Source organism: Geotrypetes seraphini, chromosome 2, assembly GCF_902459505.1.
Source record: "Geotrypetes seraphini chromosome 2, aGeoSer1.1, whole genome shotgun sequence".
Classification (NCBI taxonomy): Eukaryota; Metazoa; Chordata; class Amphibia; order Gymnophiona; family Dermophiidae; genus Geotrypetes; species Geotrypetes seraphini.
The window spans coordinates 379,261,885-379,278,943 of record NC_047085.1 but is presented as its reverse complement, the minus strand read 5'-3'; the positions used below and the strand labels follow the sequence as shown (position 1 = coordinate 379,278,943).

The following is a 17,059-nucleotide window of genomic DNA, read 5'->3' as shown; positions in this document are numbered from 1 at the left end:
TCGACATTATATATCTGGATTTTCAGAAGGCGTTCGATAAGGTTCTGCATGAATGACTACTTTGAAAAATTGAGAGCCATTGAATCGAGGGTGAAATACTCACGTGGATTAAAAACTGGATGGCGAGCAGGAAACAGATAGTGTGGGTGTGTGTGTGTGTGTGTGAATGGACAATACTCGGACTGGAAAAGCTTCATGAGTGGAATGCCGCAGGGTTCGGTGCCATATTTATAAATGACCTGGAAATTGATACGATGAGCGAGGTGATTAAATTTGCAGACGATACAAAGTTATTCAGAGTAGTGAAGACGCGGGAGGATTGTGAAGATCTGCAACATGATATAAACACGCTCGAGAAATGGGCCGTGACATCAGGGTAGGATTAATTCTTTGAGGGCTTCTAGGCACATAAGTACACTGGACTCCCTAGCCCCGCCCCATTTATTTACCAGTTTTCTTATTTACTTTTTTATTTCCACTTGTATTTCTTTTTTTTCTTTTATTATAAAATTCAAAACAAGCAACAAAGATTACCATACCAGTGCCAGTGTACAGTTTTCCCCAAACATCTCTGAACAAATCCCCCCTTCTTTCCCACCTACTTGCCCAGGACTTTAACTCAGAACTCTTTCCTAATGCATATAAAAATGTTCAAATGCATTGTACAGCAGTAATACTATCTGAAACATAAGTCTATATTAATAACAAAGTTTGCAACTCTTCTCAACTGCCTCACTATATGTCGTCCAACTTTAACAACTAAATCTGTAACTCCTCTGGTACGTTCCACTCCATGTATGCTAATTTGTAACAAAACAACAAGGCAAGTGGTCCACCAAAGAATCCAACATGGAACAAAAGAAGATAGGCAGACAATAAGGAGATTCAAATCAGGTTTATTTTTCAAGGTGCTCCCAGGAACCATGCCTGATGCATTTCGCCAAACAAGGCTGGTCAACGCTAACAGAAAACCATGTCTTTCATACACACAGGACACAGAACCACCCTCACCCAGTATGGAATAAGTAATCACAAACTAAACACCACCCCCCCTTTTTTTTTTTTTTTTTACAAAAGCACAGAAGAGGTTTTTAGCGCTGGTTGGCTGAATGTTCTGCGCTGTTCTGATGATCATAATTCTATGACCATCAGAGCAGTACACAGCATTCAGCATGCTGGCTTGTGTTACAAACCGAAGGAATGGTACAGTTTAAGGCAGGGGTATCCAACCTGCGGCCCGAGGGATGCATGCGGCCCCGTGAAGTATTTTGTGCGGCCCTGGTCGAGGGCGATGCAGTGTTTTCCTCTGCTGCCCCCGGGTGTTTACCATCTTGCCGGCTCCCTCCTGTGTCTTACTGCAGCGTTTGAAAGTTTGTGCAGGCCCAAAAACATTTTTTTCGGCCAATGTGGCCCAGTGAAGCCAAAAGGTTGGACACCCCTGGTTTAGGGGGTAAAGAAACAGTGGTGCATATCCCCCAATACTGAACAAATTTGAAAAAAGAGAAATAACAAATCACTTTACAAATTAGCAAATAAAAATAAAACAAAAAATGGAAATTAAGATAATACATTTTATTGGACTAATACATTTTTAAATTAGCTTTCAGAGGTCAAAACCTCTTTCCTTAGGTCACTAAAGTATACTGCTGTTACAGTGCCTGTCCTAACCTGAGGAAGAATTTGGCCTCTGAAAGTTAATCAAACATATATAAAAATTAGTCCAATAAAAGGACCTGGTCGACAGTGTATATCTGGATTTTCAGAAGGCGTTCGACAAGGTTCCACATGAACAACTACTTTGGAAAATTGTGAGCCATGGAATCAAGGGTGAAATACTCAAACGTGGATTAAAAACTGGCTGGAGCATAGGAACCAGAGAGTGGGGGTAAATGGACAATATTCGGACTGGAAGAGCGTCACCAGTGGGGTGCCGCAGGGCTCGTGCTTGGACCCGTGCTCTTCAACATCTTTATAAACGATCTGGACATTGGTACGACGTGTGAGGTGATTAAATTTGCGGATGATACGAAGTTATTCAGAGTAGTGAAGACACAGGGGGATTGCAAAGATCTGCAACGTGACATAATCAAGCTCGAGAAATGGCCATCGACATGGCAAATGAGGTTCAACGTGGATAAGTGTAAAGTGATGTATGTCGGTAACAAAAATCTCAGGCACGAATACAGGATGTCCGGGGTGGTACTTGGAGAGACCTCCCAGGAAAGAGACTAGGGAGTTCTGATCGACAAATCGATGAAGCCTTCTGCGCAATGCGCGGCGGAGGTGAAAGGGGAGAACAGAATGCTGGGAATGATTAAGAAGGGGATCACGAACAGATCGGAGAAGGTTATCATGCCGCTGTACCGGGCCATGGTGCACCCTCACCTGAAATACTGCGTCCAGGACTGGTCGCCATACATGAAAAAGGACATGGTACTACTTGAAAGGGTCCAGAGAAGAGCGGTTAAGTGGCTGGAGGAGTTGCCGTGCAGTGAGAGATTAGAGAAACTGGGCCTTCCTTGAAAAGAGGAGACTGAGAGGGGACATGATTGAAACATTCAAGATACTGAAGGGAATAGACTTGGTAGATAAAGACAGGTTGTTCACCCTCTCCAAGGTAGAGAGAACGAGAGGGCACTCTCTAAAGCTAAAAGGGGATAGATTCCGTAAAAACATAAGGAAGTTCTTCTTCACCCAGAGAGTGGTAGAAAACTGAGACGCTCTTACGGAGGCTGTTATAGGGGAAAACACCCTCCAGGGATTCAAGACAAAGTTAGATAAGTTCCTGCTGAACCAGAACGTACACAGGTAAGGCTAGACTTAGGGCACTGGTCTTTGACCTAAGGGCCGCCGTGGGCACAGACTTCTGGGCACGATGGACCACTGGTCTGACCCAGCATCGGCAATTCTTATGTTCTTATTGTTCCTAAGAAGATTTTTGGACCCTACCTGCAAGACCCCCTCCTTTGTTTACATACTGTAAGGGAGTCTACTGCCTCTGGGACAAGAAGGGGATATGAATCCAAATGTGTAACATTAAGAAAGAGCGAGGGTGTAGGGGGATGGAAGAAAGGAAAAACAAACAGAACTGTAATGCATCTCCTTTCAAGTCTCCTCTTCTGCTTGAACTCCCCCACAACCTTTTCTTTGTCCCATCTCCTTTTTCTGAAAGGACTTGACAGTACTGCAGGCAGCCAGAAATAGCCATAACCTACGGCAGGAGCCAAGGGGGTCTCTCTAAGGTGGGAGGGGGGGGGAGGGAGAGGCAAAACTCCACAGCACCAACCCATGCCCTAAGGATTACACCCACTGCCCTACAGACACAAACGGTGTCACTTTTACACTCCTTTTACACTGAGCAGAGGAGGAATCCCCCAGGTCCCTGGAGTGAGGGGGATGGAAGGGGGCTACAGTCACGTGGCTCCTCTTCCTACTTCCCCTCCCCCTCGCTCCCTTTGTTGTGGCTGGAGGAGTTGCCGCTGCTCTTTTTCTCCCCGGCTCGCTGGTGACAGCCCGCTCTTGTTCCCAGTCCCGGCTCCCGCTGCATCCGGAGATTATACCCCCAGGAAGGGACGGCGAGAAGAACGCGGGTGGGGGGAGGGGCAGGCGATGTAATGAACGGAGGAGGAGAAGAGCGCCGGGCAGAAGCACTTTAGGCGGCGTCCTATGCGCGGTGCCGGCAGCCTCGAGGAAGAAGGATCGATCCGGGGGTCGGAGCGTGTCGCGATGGAGGATCAGCGTGTGCAGGGATAAGAGGGGGGGTCTCCCCGGTCCCTCCCTCTCTCTGTGTGGCAGTGACTGACTGTGTGTTGGGGGAGGGGGAGGGGGGGTCAGAAGCAACCGAGGAGCAGCCCAGACACAGAGCATCGGCGAGGAGCAGCAGGAGAGGGGGGTGATGCGACGGGATCCCCGCGGCCGGGATTGATGCTCGGGGGGCCTGCCGCCTCCTCTCTGCGCCGCCGCCCTCCTCCCCGTCCGCATCATGGTGGCGGGACTGCCCTCGGCCGCCGCCAGCAGCCTGGGACCGCTGGCTCCGAGCTACAACACTTGGCTTTTCCTCGCCTTCGCCCTGTCCTCGGTGCCCGCGAACCGAGCCTCCAACCAGATGCCCAGCGAATGCCACAGCGGCAAAGGGAGAGGCATCAACTGCTCAGGTAACGGCCGCCGCTCGCCCCTCCCAGGGGGGGGGGATTTTGGGTGCGGGATAGGTGTGTCTGCGCGATGCATCTGCGCGCAGAAGCGCGGAGGGTTTTTACATACGCGCGCCTGTATCGCGCACACAGAGACGGACTCTATTGCAAACGCGCGCGCACACACGTATGTCTCTCTCTCTCACACGCGCACATGTGTCTTGCACATGTCCACAAAAGCTCAGGCGATTCTCGCCTCCTTCTGCTGCCACCCACTGTGCTGAAAACAAAAGAGACGGAAGCAGCTCTAAGCCAACTCTCTAACCGGTCCCGTTTCTTCCCCTGCCGAAAGAGAGGCGGGGCGATAAGGGTCCGGCCACCGGCAGAAAGGGCGACCGGTTGCAGGGTTTCTGTTTTCGGTCGTTTAAAGGCGGTTTCGCTGGGCGCCTATCCGACATCAATCGCTCATGATAATTAAACCGCACCCCACTTGGTGTGTTCTGATATATGTATGTGTATATATATATATATATATATATATACACACACATATATACAGATACATATATACAGACACATATATCAGAGTATATATATACACATATATCAGAGCACATCTGGAGTGATTATCCTTCACTGGGATTAGAGAGAGAGAAAAAAATATATATATACTAGCTGATGACCCGGCGTTGCACGGGTATTTAATTATAGCAATAACACTGTAAATGGATTCAAATAAAGATACTTTATAGTGGTGAATGAAATTATTGTTTTACAGCTTAATAAAAAGTACAATATTCAAATTATAATGTGAAATATTTGACAAAATGAATACAATCCAACTAACGCAAAACGTGATTATAAACAAAATTTTTAGTTTCACCTCCAGGAGCAAGAACATATAAATTGATGGGGGAACCCACCCTTGAGCAAGCAACATAGAGTTGTGGGCCGAGAGACCCCCAGAACATATCACCCCAGGTAGTGAGGGATCTGCATACCAAGTTTCGTTCAAATCGGTCAAGCCGTTTTTGAATTATTGTGAGAATGGCAGCTTTTTACATTTTTTCCATTGACATGAATGGGTGATATCTGATTTTCTGTTTGTAGCTCCGCCCACGTGTGCAGGAGGGCTGCGAGAACCCCAGAACATATCAGCCCAGGTAGTGAGGGACCTGCATACAAAGTTTCGTTCAAATCGGTCAAGCCGTTTTTGAATTACAGTGAGAATGGCAGCTTTTTACATTTTTTCCATTGACATGAATGGGTGAAATCTGATTTTATGTTTGTAGCTCCGCCCACGTGTGCAGGTGGGCCGCGAGACCCCCAGAACATATCATCCCAGGTAGTGAGGGATCTGCATACCAAGTTTCGTTCAAATCGGTCAAGCCGTTTTTGCGTGATCGCGGCACATACACACACACATACATACACACATACATACCTCCGATTTTATATATATAAATATATATATATACTCTCTCTCTCTCTATATATATATATTTTTTTTTTTTTTAAATTTTACTTTTTTTTTCTCTCTCTAATCCCAGCGAAGGAAAATCACTCCAGATGTGACAGAAAGTGGCACTCAGATTTGTTCTTTTACTGCTCCAGTCTATCTTATTAGAGACCTAGATGCAGACAGAGAAAAAGGCTTCCAGCTGCTCGCTGCCAGTATCCTCCCCTAGATGCTCTCCTAGCCTGCAGAATTCAGCTGGTTGCTATGTGGAAAGCCTCATTGATCCTACAAACACGTTTTACCCTGTTTCATCCTTTAAGAAGGCAACTTTTTGTGACTTTCATTGAGGTTGAGTTGTTGGGGTTTTTTTTTTGATGAGGAGGATTTGCTTTGGCTTTTAGCAGCTGATTATTGTGTGATAGAATTCCATGGTTGCTTATTTCACCTGAGTATGCTGGGCAGGGTTTGTGCTGAACTGTGCCTTTCTCTTCAAACTTCGATCTTGTTGGTAGATTGTATTATACAGTATTTGTTTGCGGGGTGCTTGGTATTCACATCTTTGCTGCGTTCTAACCATACTTAGAAACTTCATGTTGCCATTAATATTGTTTCCCACCCGTACAGGATGCTCTATGGACGCCTTTAATGAGGGTCTTAGCAACTGTATTAACGATCATTTCTTCTTATTTTATTTGTAATGCAGAATGAGTGAAAAATATGTCTGAAATACTGTAGTACAACAAAGTTTACCTGGGAAATAGCAAAGGACGTTGCTTCTCATTTGTCAATATAACCCACAATTGAGAAAACCCCATCAAAACATCAGGTGTCTTCTTTCAGTCAACTGATAGATATGGGAGACATGCCCTTACCCCGCTTTGCATATACAAGTGTTTTTGTTTGGTTGAGAAGATGAATCAGCGCAGGGGCCCTGACAACTTGCTGGTAACTCATCAGTGCCCTGTATACTCTCAGAAGTCATATAAAATATTGCATAGAATATTGTTGCAAGATACTGTATGTCAGTGTTTAGCACACATCGTCCTAACCTTTTGGCTTCCTGGTGGTTCTACAGTATAATTATGACAAAAGAAAGCACTGAAGATTAGTTGAAACTGTTTAGGCACAAAATTTGTGCAAAAGTGTCTTCCATTATGCATTTGATTTTTAGACCTAATGTATTATGATGTAATGTACATCATAATACATTACAGTACTTTAGAGAATAGAACTCCCATTTATAGTTAGCTAAAATGTTGTGATTTAAGGTAAAATACATTTTCTTTAAATAAAGCAGAGATGAATGTGAGGAAGGGGAAGGACCAGTAGATTGTAAACCTGGAAGATTAGGATCCTTATACAAAAATCGCTTTCCCCCCTTATGGTGTAGCTACTAATGCAAAAAGTTTTATCGAATAAGGCCATAAGTGTTACTGTTACTCTCTGATTCCTTGGATCGCAAATTGTCCGTTGTTGCAGTTCAAGCCCCTCAAAACCAGCTGCGAAATCAGCCATCCCTGAAATCCAGTGGAGGGTGACTTAAACCAGTAGGTAGTAGTGTTCAGAAGTTCCTTCTCTGAGACAGCATGCCTCTCCTCCAATACACATTCAGTCATCACGAACCTAGCAATTCCTCTGCTTGCACTCTCACAATAGCCAGTGGCACTTGCACACGAGTTTCAATCTCAGACCAAATATAATGACACAAGCTCATTCCAGTAAACCACATAGGGGGCTACCTAAGAGAACTGAAGCATCGCTTAGTGAAATTGTATTAGCATTCTGATAGGGACGGACATAGTTGGGGTTTTTTTTTTTTTGGTTAAACTAGTTGCAGAAAGGCAACTTCAGACTGCTTACATTAGATCTCTTAGGATAAGAGGCTATTAAATTGCTATGTACGGAATAAACTGAGGAAAGAGCTTTATGATCCAGGGAGACTGGGAAAATGCGGCACACATCTGTTCCTCACACCTTTTGGAATTCCATTATGGTGTAAAAACCCAGGAAACAAAGACAGGGTGAAGCCAATTTAGCAAAAGCTGCAGGGAAAATGAGAAAACGGGCAAACATCTGGCACACAGGATGCTTTAGCATCGTCACCCTGAAAGCTAACTGGAATGGTTTGTTGCTAAGAATGTAATTGTTTCTGTGGCGATGCCCAGGCAAGCAATAAATCTTGGCTCGGTGGCTGTTGGCCAGGGCTGTGTTATTTTTCAATAACCTGAGCGCTTTTACTTTTATTTGTCCTGGACAAGCTAGAATTTCATTCGATTCTCAGAATGCCCCTTTTTAAAAAAAATAAAAATATGAAAACAAAACACAACATTCCCCTATGAATCACGGTGTATGATTCAAATGTCTTTGGATGTTTTTAGGGCTATTACTTTTGGACCCCTCAGGACACAAACTGCTTTAGAGCTCCTCGTACTGAGTTGCGGTACTGCATCGTAAAAGGGCTTACTGCGCCACGTGCTCAGGTGTCCTGTAGTAAGTTTGCAATTGCCACACGCTACCCGCACGCTAAAAATGATTTGTTTTATTTTTGCGCAAAGGGGTCTGAGGGGTGGAGAATGACATTCTAGTGCAAATCATTTAGCCATCAACATTACCATGCACTGATTAGCGTAAGATTACTACTTAACGTATGTGCTCTTATCACCTGCAAAATAGGTGTCAGTAAGTGCTTCCATGGAAATTTTTTTTTTAATGGTCACGCACTAATGGTGACATTAGCACATGCCTACAGAAAGAAACAGGAGTAAGAAACCCTAAGTCATATGGCAAACCAAAGTCCTGCAGAATATAGGTGAACCACCGGTTTTCCACAGACCAAAGCGGTTACTCAAGGTTCCAATAAAAGGTCTTTATTTGAAGACAACTTCATAAAAGTCCCCCAAGAAATAGCACACTTGAGTCACAAGACCCGACACAGGATCTGTGTTTTGGCACTAGGCCTGTTTCAGGGGTCACAATATCTGTTAAATGGCCATTAATGAAAAAAAAAACAAAAAACCCAACAAAAGGAGAAATACGTCTTTTTACTGCTGTGGTAAAACTGGCCTTCTGATGAGAAAAAACAGTGTAAAGGCACGCTAAGGCCACTTTATACCACAGCTTAGTAAAAATATCCAAAGTATCGCTGATACTACAGGCAAAATACCAAGTTATGAATTATCAATAAACAACAAATTGTCAGATTTGCCAAACAGCATAAATTGCTGAAACCTTGACCTTCTTGAGTGTGTCATCCTATTCCACATTAATTCAAATGCATATTCAGGGATGTAGTATCTATGTATCATGTCACAAACAGAGAAACATGGTGGTAGATAAAGGCCATCCAGTCTGCCCACCTGCAGCATTCACTATCTCCTCCTCTCTCTAAGAGGTCCCACATGTCTGTTCCAAGCTTTTTTGAATTTAGACACCACCTCTACTTAGGGACTTTTCCATGCATCTACCACCCTTTCTGTAAAAAAGTATTTTCTTAAATTACTCCTTAGCCTATCACCTCTTAAATCCATCCCATGCCCTCTCAATCTGGAGTTTCCTTTCAATTGAAAGGGACTGGCCTCATGTGTATTTATGCCACATAGGTATTTAAACATCTCTGTCGTATCTTCCCTCTCCTATACTGTATGCTCTAAAACTACCATTAAAATCCTGTGGGTTGCTGTGGTGATGATAAATTGTCCAATTTGAAAACAGCGATTGATGTTGAAACAATTTTGCATGCAAATGGGTTTCATGACAGTCTGTCGTAATCCCATCTGATCAGTTGTTGGAAAAGTGACTGACACATGCTCAGAGCTGGGAGGGGAAGCTCCTGCCGCTTTGCTGTTTAGCCTATGAAGACTTTCTTTTTTTCTTTTTAAATGGGCACAGATGTGTGTGTGTGTGTCTCCATTTAAAAAAAACAAAGTCATGTTGGCTCACCTGATGATGGCCCATTTCCAATGATGGCCCCTAAATAAAAACATCTGCAGGAGAGATGCCCACCCCCTCCTGCCTTGGGCACCTGGATCCTTCCTCCCACACCCCTGACCCCTCTGTGAAGATCATGGGCAGGAGGCATGCCCACCCTCCTGCCTCAGCCATCTGGACCCTCCACACCCCAACCCACTCCCCCTGTGAAGATCGTGGACAGGAGGGATGCCCACTCTCTCCTGCCTCGGTCACAAGGACCCCCCCCGACCCCCTCCCACCATGAAGATCATTGGAAAGAAGAATGCCCACTCCCTACCTCAGGCACACAGACACCTCCACACCTCACCATGCCCTATATTTTATTCAGAAGACAGCAGGAGGGATGCTCACTCCCTCCTGCCAGCAGGCCTGCCTCTTCAAAATGGCGGGCCTTCCCCTTTCTGGTGTATAGGAGGAGCCTTAGGTATCTGAACCAATCAGAGTCTTAGGCCCTTCCCAGTGCTTTCCAGGATGCACCTGTAAGGGGTCGAACCACCATTTTGAAGAGGCGGGCCTGCTGGCTGGAAGGAGTGAGCATCCCTCCTGCTGTCTTTTGAATAAGATATAGGGGTCTGGGTGGCTGAGGAAGGAGGAAGTGGGCATCCCTCCTGCCAACAATCTTCATAGGGGAAGGGGGGTCTGGGTGGCCGAGGCAAGAAGGGGTGGGTATCCCTCTTGCCGATCTTTACGTGAGGAGGGGCGTTGGGAGGTCCGAGTGGCTGAGGCAAGAGAGGTGCATGTAAAATGCACTTTTAACATATGTATATGACCTTCCTCCTATATGATGATAAATGTTATTTCAATTTCATGGCAGACCTGTCAGCAACACACTTACTGGCACCTTCAGAACTGTTGGTAATTTCGGGTCGTTAGAAGTTGGTGCTACATTTTGTGCATCACCAAGCGATATTAGTGCTTCGGTCAGAATGCATGTTTTAATATTAATGACCTCGTTATACTACATTTGGACAGCAGAGTCGGAGGCTGCAATTAAACCCATAGAAAAGCCCGTTGTGAGCTATTATGTGCATCAGTGGGTAAATTACTTCAACGCTACCGGTTCATTACAGGTACGGTGAATTTAGAGCATCCAGGTTTGAGATCTATGAGTCTGTTCCCATACACCTTGTAACGTAGACCACCAACCATTGTAGTAGCCTTCCTCTTGTCTATTTATATCTTTTTGAAGGTCTGGTCTCCAGAACTGCACACAATAATCTAAATGAGCTTTCACCAGAGTCTCATACAAGGGCATCAATATCTCCTTTTTCCTACCGGCCATTCCTCTCCCTATGCACCCAAGCATCCTTCTAGCTTTTGCCACCACCTTCTCAACCTGTTTGACCACCTTAAGATCATCACACACCCAAGTCTCGCTTGGGTGTGATTTTCTATAAATACATAATTATGGATTAAAACTGTCTTGAATCAGTACCCACAGATGAAGCATCCCATCTGTCAGACGTTGCTATTACCGTATTTTCACATAGATAACGCGCACCCGTGTAAAACGCGCACACGGGTATAGCGCGCGAAAAACACAAATTTATGTACAGAAATTTTTATATACCGCGCACACCCGTATACCGCGCATGCTGCCCGACTCTCCCGTCGCCGTCTGACTCTCCTTTCGCCCGCCCCGACTCTCCTCTGGCCACCCCGACTCTCCTTTCGCCCGCCCGACTCTCCTCTCCCCCTTGAAGTCCTGTCCCCACCCTGAGAGCCTGATGCCCCCCCGACGTCCGATTCACCCCCCCCAGGACCGCTCGCACCCCCACCCCGAAGGACCGCTCGCACGCACCCGCACCCCCACCCCGAAGGACCGCTCGCACGCACTCGCACCCGCACCCCCACCCTGAAGAACCGCTCGCACCCCCACAGCCTCCCGACCCCCCCCATCGTGTAGAAGCTCCTACCGGTGTCCTGCTGCTTCCTCTTAGCGGTCCCGACTCCCCGACACGATCGGGGCAAGAGGGAGCTCAAGCACTCTTGCCCCCCCGACTCCCCGACACGATCGGGGCAAAAGGGAGCCCAAGCCCTCTTGCCCCGCCCGACTCCCCAACTCCCTGACAATATCGGGCCAGGAGGGAGCCCAAGTCCTCCTGGCTCTGGCGACCCCCCCCCCCCCCCCGCTAGTTGTTCGGGCCAGGAGGGAGCCCAAACCCTCCTGGCCACGGCGACCCCCTACCCCCACCTCGCACTACATTACGGGCAGGAGGGATCCCAGGCCCTCCTGCCCTCGACGCAAACCCCCCTCCCCCCAACGACCGCCCCCCCAAGAACCTCCGACCGCCCCCCAGCCGACCCGCGACCCCCCCTGGCCGACCCTCACGACACCCCCACCCCCCTTCCCCGTACCTTTGTATAGTTGGCCGGACAGACGGGAGCCAAACCCGCCTGTCCGGCAGGCAGCCAACGACGGAATGAGGCCGGATTGGCCCATCCGTCCCAAAGCTCCGCCTACTGGTGGGGCCTAAGGCGCCTGGGCCAATCAGAATAGGCCCGGGAGCCTTAAGTCCCTCCTGGGGGGCGGGGCCTTGGGCACATGGTCTGGTTGAGCCCATGTGTGTGTAGCTTAGAAACAGCCAGTCACCTTTATTTTGACTGGGACCTCTGCTTTTTAACATAATTCATAAATGATCTAGAGATGTGAATAACTATTGAGGTAATTAAGGGCTCTTTTTACTAAAATGTGCCAATGGATTTAGCGCACGCTAAATGCTGCTTATTTTATTCCTAACAATTAGCATGTGCTAAATCTATTAGGAACCCTTAATTTGCTGATGACTCAAAGTTATTCAAAGTTGTTGTTTTTTTTTGTTCAATATTTTTATTATTTTATATTATTAAACAATAAGAAAAGTTATACAACAACTTTAACATAGGTATGACGAGTTACACAGGTATAATAAGTACACAGGTATAATATCGATACATGAACATTTGGTAATATGATTAACAACTTATGTACTATAAGTATGATAAACTGGCATTATAAACTGGCATCGCCAGGAAGAAATGGGAATGTCACAGGGGCATATTGTAGAGAAAAACCAGCAAGGGCAACATTGGGCAGTTTCATGACATTAATACATATCAAAAGTACAAGCTATACCATTATGAGTGAGTCTGATCAGAGGGAAATAATTGAGCTAAGGGAGAAGTCCAATGTGATTTACAGTAACTAATGATTGGGTCCCATTTAAGCATAAATTTGTGAAATCTATGCATCCTTTTGGCAGTTAGTCAAAGTTTTTGAATTAGATGAGGATGGTGACAAATTGCAAGCCTTACAAGACTGGGAGACTGGGCATGACATTTAGGAGGGAATTCATGAACGGGCACTAATCGATTTAGTGCACGCTAAATGCTAAGGTGCCTTTCTTAGCACTTAGCATGCGCTAAATTGCTTAATACCCATTGAGGAATTCCTTCCGCAACGTGAATAACTGCAAAGTGATGTATGTAGGAAAGAGGAACCCAAACTATAGCTACGTGATGCAAGGTTCCACATTAGGAGTCACCGCCCAGGGACATGATTAGTTGTCATCAGTGATACATTGAAATCCTCTGCTCAGTGTGTAGCTGTAGCTATGAAAGCCAATAGAAGATTAGGAATTAAGACAGGAATGAAAAACAAAACTGAAACTATTATAATGCTTTTGTGTCGTTCCATGGTGCAACTGCACCTCAAATACTGTGTGCAATTTTGGTCACCACATCTCAAAAAAGATATAGCAAAATTAGAAAATGTACAGAGAAGGGTGATGAAAATGATAAAGGGGATGGGATGAATTCCTTTTGAAGAAAGGCTGAAGAGGCAGACATGGAGAAGAGGCAAACATGGAGAAGAGACAGCTGAGGGGAGATTACGATAGAGGTCTATAAAATACTGACCCCCCCTGTTTTACTAAGGTGCGCTATGTGTTTTAGCACACGCTAAATCTACGTGCGTGCTAACCACTAATGCGTCATTAGACAAACATGCACGCGTTAACGTTTAGCGCGTGGTTAGCGTGCGCTAATACGTATAGCACACCTTTGTAAAAGAAGCCCCTAGTGTAGTGGAATGGGTAGACGTGAACAAAGACCTAGCGAAGCTTGAAGAATGGTCTGAAATTTGGCAGCTAAAATATAATGCTAAGAAAGATTTTAATAGTAGGTACAAAAGAATTAAATTTTGATGGAACATTAGACCTTTATCTCAATAGAAGCTGCTCGGATTGCAAAATAAACCCTAAAGGCTCCTTTTATCAAGTAACAGTAGAGCGTTTTACGACGTGCCAGCGAGGTACATGCTCTGATGCTCATAGGAATTGAATGAGTTTCGGAGCATTTACCTTGCCAGACCATGGTAAAACACTCTACTGTTGCTTGATAAAAGTTACCCTTAGTTTTTTTTAAGATTCAGCTTTTGTGCTCATTTATCCAGCTCTCTACCAGTCCCAAAATTTCTTCCAGCTTAGGAGAGATAGAGGATACTGTGGAAGAAACAATGATGACCATAATGATGTTATCTGCATAATTGAGAGCTATGACTCCAGTCAACATATACCTCAGAGAAGCAAGAAAAACATTAAATAATAAAGGAGTTAAGGGGGAAACTCCACAAGGATTCCATCAACTCTTAGACAAACAATCTTGAATTTTTATCTGATATAGTCTTAAGGACATTTGGAGCTTCGAGATAAAGCAATATATTTCTGCATCTTGATGGCCACGAATTTGGACTTGAAGGATGAGATGTACAGCATCAGCATCTAAGAGACAAACATGTTTTTTTTTCTGTTACATAGATCTTTGTGGACCCCTGTTAGGTTACATAAGTTAGACAGTTCTAAATCTAATAGATGCTGGCACTGTAATCTAGTCATAGGGACTCTGGATCATCTGTTGTTCTATTGTCCTTTGATATTCAACTTCTGGAAATCAATATGGGGACAGATTAACCTCATACTGGAATCAACAATCCCTTTGTCATATGAGGCAATTATATGTGGAACATTGCTGCATGTCAAGCCTCCCATGGATCGCTACAAAGGCAGGCTTTTCTGGATTATGACAGGGATCGCTATGCAAATGATAACCCGCAATTGGAAAAATTGCAACTGCCTCAACTTTCTGTTTTGGTGGGCAAGTTTATGTTTAGGTTACAAATACGAAAAGATGAATGCAGAAATGTTAGGGAATAGCAAATTATTTAAATTAGTTTGGGGCCCATTGACATCCTTTGTTAATTCACCATAGTTGTCTGTTTAATTTATGTTTTGTTTATTTATATACATATCCAGGACGGGGTGGGTGGGGGGAATATCTTGCTGGTTCATTTTTTGATTAAATTGTTGGTTGGGAGGGGAGGGATATTTATATGCTGTATTGTTATTAATGGAATTTAAGTGCTTATTTTTTTGATTAATGTATATATAATTCATGGCACTTTGTTTTAGCTATGAAAATTAATAAAGATTAAAAAAAAAAGAATTTTTACCCAATATAGCCTAGAATGAAGAAATTCATGAAACTAGCCTAATACCTTCCCTGAGATTCCCAAACTATCTAAAACTTCCAACAGAATGTTGTGGTAAACCAGGTCGAATGCATTTGACAAATTGAATTGGATGACTAAGGCACATCTAATCTAATCTGTTATTTGTGCGTCGCACTATACCTATAAAGGTTCAAGGAGACTTACAGCAAGAAATGGAGAATACATTAGATCATAACAGAATCAAAAGGAGGGAGTTGCAATGGGACTATGCGGGATATTAAGAGAAGACAGTACATTAGACACTACATATAGAAGTTCTGAAATATAAGGAAGCATTACAGTGTAAGGAGACATTAGAGTCAAAATTTTTTTTTTTTGCAAATCTTTATTTATTTTCAAATATTAACAGTGCTATACATATGTATAAGAACATATAACAATTCAAGAAAGCACATTTAACTTACATATATTTTAAAGCAATCATTTAATTCTACCCACCCACCCATTAATTGATAACACAAATGTATATACTCTTTCAACTTACTCTTATTTAAAATTTTACAATATTACAAATCCCATCCCCCTCCCTCCCACATTAGAGTCAATTAAGACCTTGGGTTACTTAAATTCTGTAAGTTGGACTTAGTTGTTGGAATGGCTCAAGGTGTCAAAAAGGAGGGTCTTTAGTTTCTTCCAAAATGTGGTATAATTAGGTTCTGTCCTAACAGTTTTGGTGAGGTCGTTCCAGGTTTTCACTCCCAAGAATGTGAGCATAGAGTGGAATATTTGTTTGTACTTGAGATTTTTTGTTGTGGGGAGATTCAGTTGTATCCTGTTAAGATTTCTGCCTGAGGCGGACCTTGCAGGGGAAAATAGGTGAATAAGTGGTACAGCTGAGTTTCCATAGAATATGCAATGTATAATGCAAGATGTTTTGAATTTTATTCAGGATGAAATGGATAGGCAGTGAAGTTGTTTGAGGTAGTTGGAGATCGAGTCATATTTTTTCTGTTTGATTATGAGTCTTATTGCTGTGTTTTGTATGATTTGCATTTTGCGGACAAGAGTGACGTTGATTAACCATTTAGATGGAATTACAGTAATCTAGCTGGGGTAGGATCAGCAGCTGCACGATTAGGGCAAAATAGTGTTGATGAAAGTATGGTCTGATAAGTCTTAGTTGTTTCACGGTGAAGAAAGTTTTCCTCCAGAGGTTGGAGATTTGTAGTTCCATGGATTGCGTGGAGTCCAAAATACAGCCTAGAATTTGGAAAGATTTGTCTACTGTGAGGGTGATTGCTTGGATTGGAGAGTGATGCTTGTTAGTGTTGTCTGTTGAGGGGTATGAAAGTAAAGAACTTTGGTTATAGAGGTATTTCGCTTTAGTTTGTGGACTGTTGCCCAGGTTTGAATTTTCATATTATCTGTGATTTTTTTTGGGTAGTATCAGTTTGGTTATTGGTTATTGGGATGAGGAGCAGGACATCATCCTCATATGACATAATGCTCTCATCAACAAATTTGATGTCTCCAAGTGAGCTCATGAACAGGTTAAATAAAATAGGAGAAAGCGTGGAGTCTTGTGGAATGTCACAGAAGGCCTTCCAGTTGTTGGAGAGGGCCCCAGCCTTTTTGATGATGTATTCTCTGTTTTGAAGAAAGTCAGTAAATCAGTTTAGTGTGGTATCTGTCATCCCTATCTCAGAAAGTTTGGTTAGGAGGAGGTAGTGATCAATGGAGACAAAGGCGGTGGAGGTGTCAATTTGGAGAAGTATTGCCTGTCGGCCCGTTCTTAGTAGCTGTATAATTTTAGTGATCAGGGTAAGAAGGAGGATTTCTGTGCTGTGCTGTGGTCTGAATCTGAATTGGGAGGGATGAAGGCAAAAGTGTTTTTCAATGTATGCTGTAAGTTGCTTGATTACATGGAAGTTTAGTAAGTATGGGTATGCCAGCAATAGGTCTGTAGTTTGAGGGGGTGGAGAGATCTGCATTTGACAATTTTGGTATTGGTGT

The 17,059-nt window shown here is 44.2% G+C and overlaps 1 protein-coding gene across 1 annotated transcript in view; it reads left to right on the top strand.

The window, feature by feature from the left end:
* Window positions 1-3,452: 3,452 nt before the first annotated feature.
* The window catches only part of TMEFF1 (transmembrane protein with EGF like and two follistatin like domains 1), a 436,679-nt gene continuing 423,072 nt past the window's right edge, over window positions 3,453-17,059 (top strand). The window contains exon 1 of the mRNA XM_033930653.1: window positions 3,453-4,154. Coding sequence (XP_033786544.1) covers window positions 3,983-4,154 — 172 coding nt within the window. The 5' untranslated portion in view covers window positions 3,453-3,982. The remainder of the gene's footprint in view (window positions 4,155-17,059) is intronic.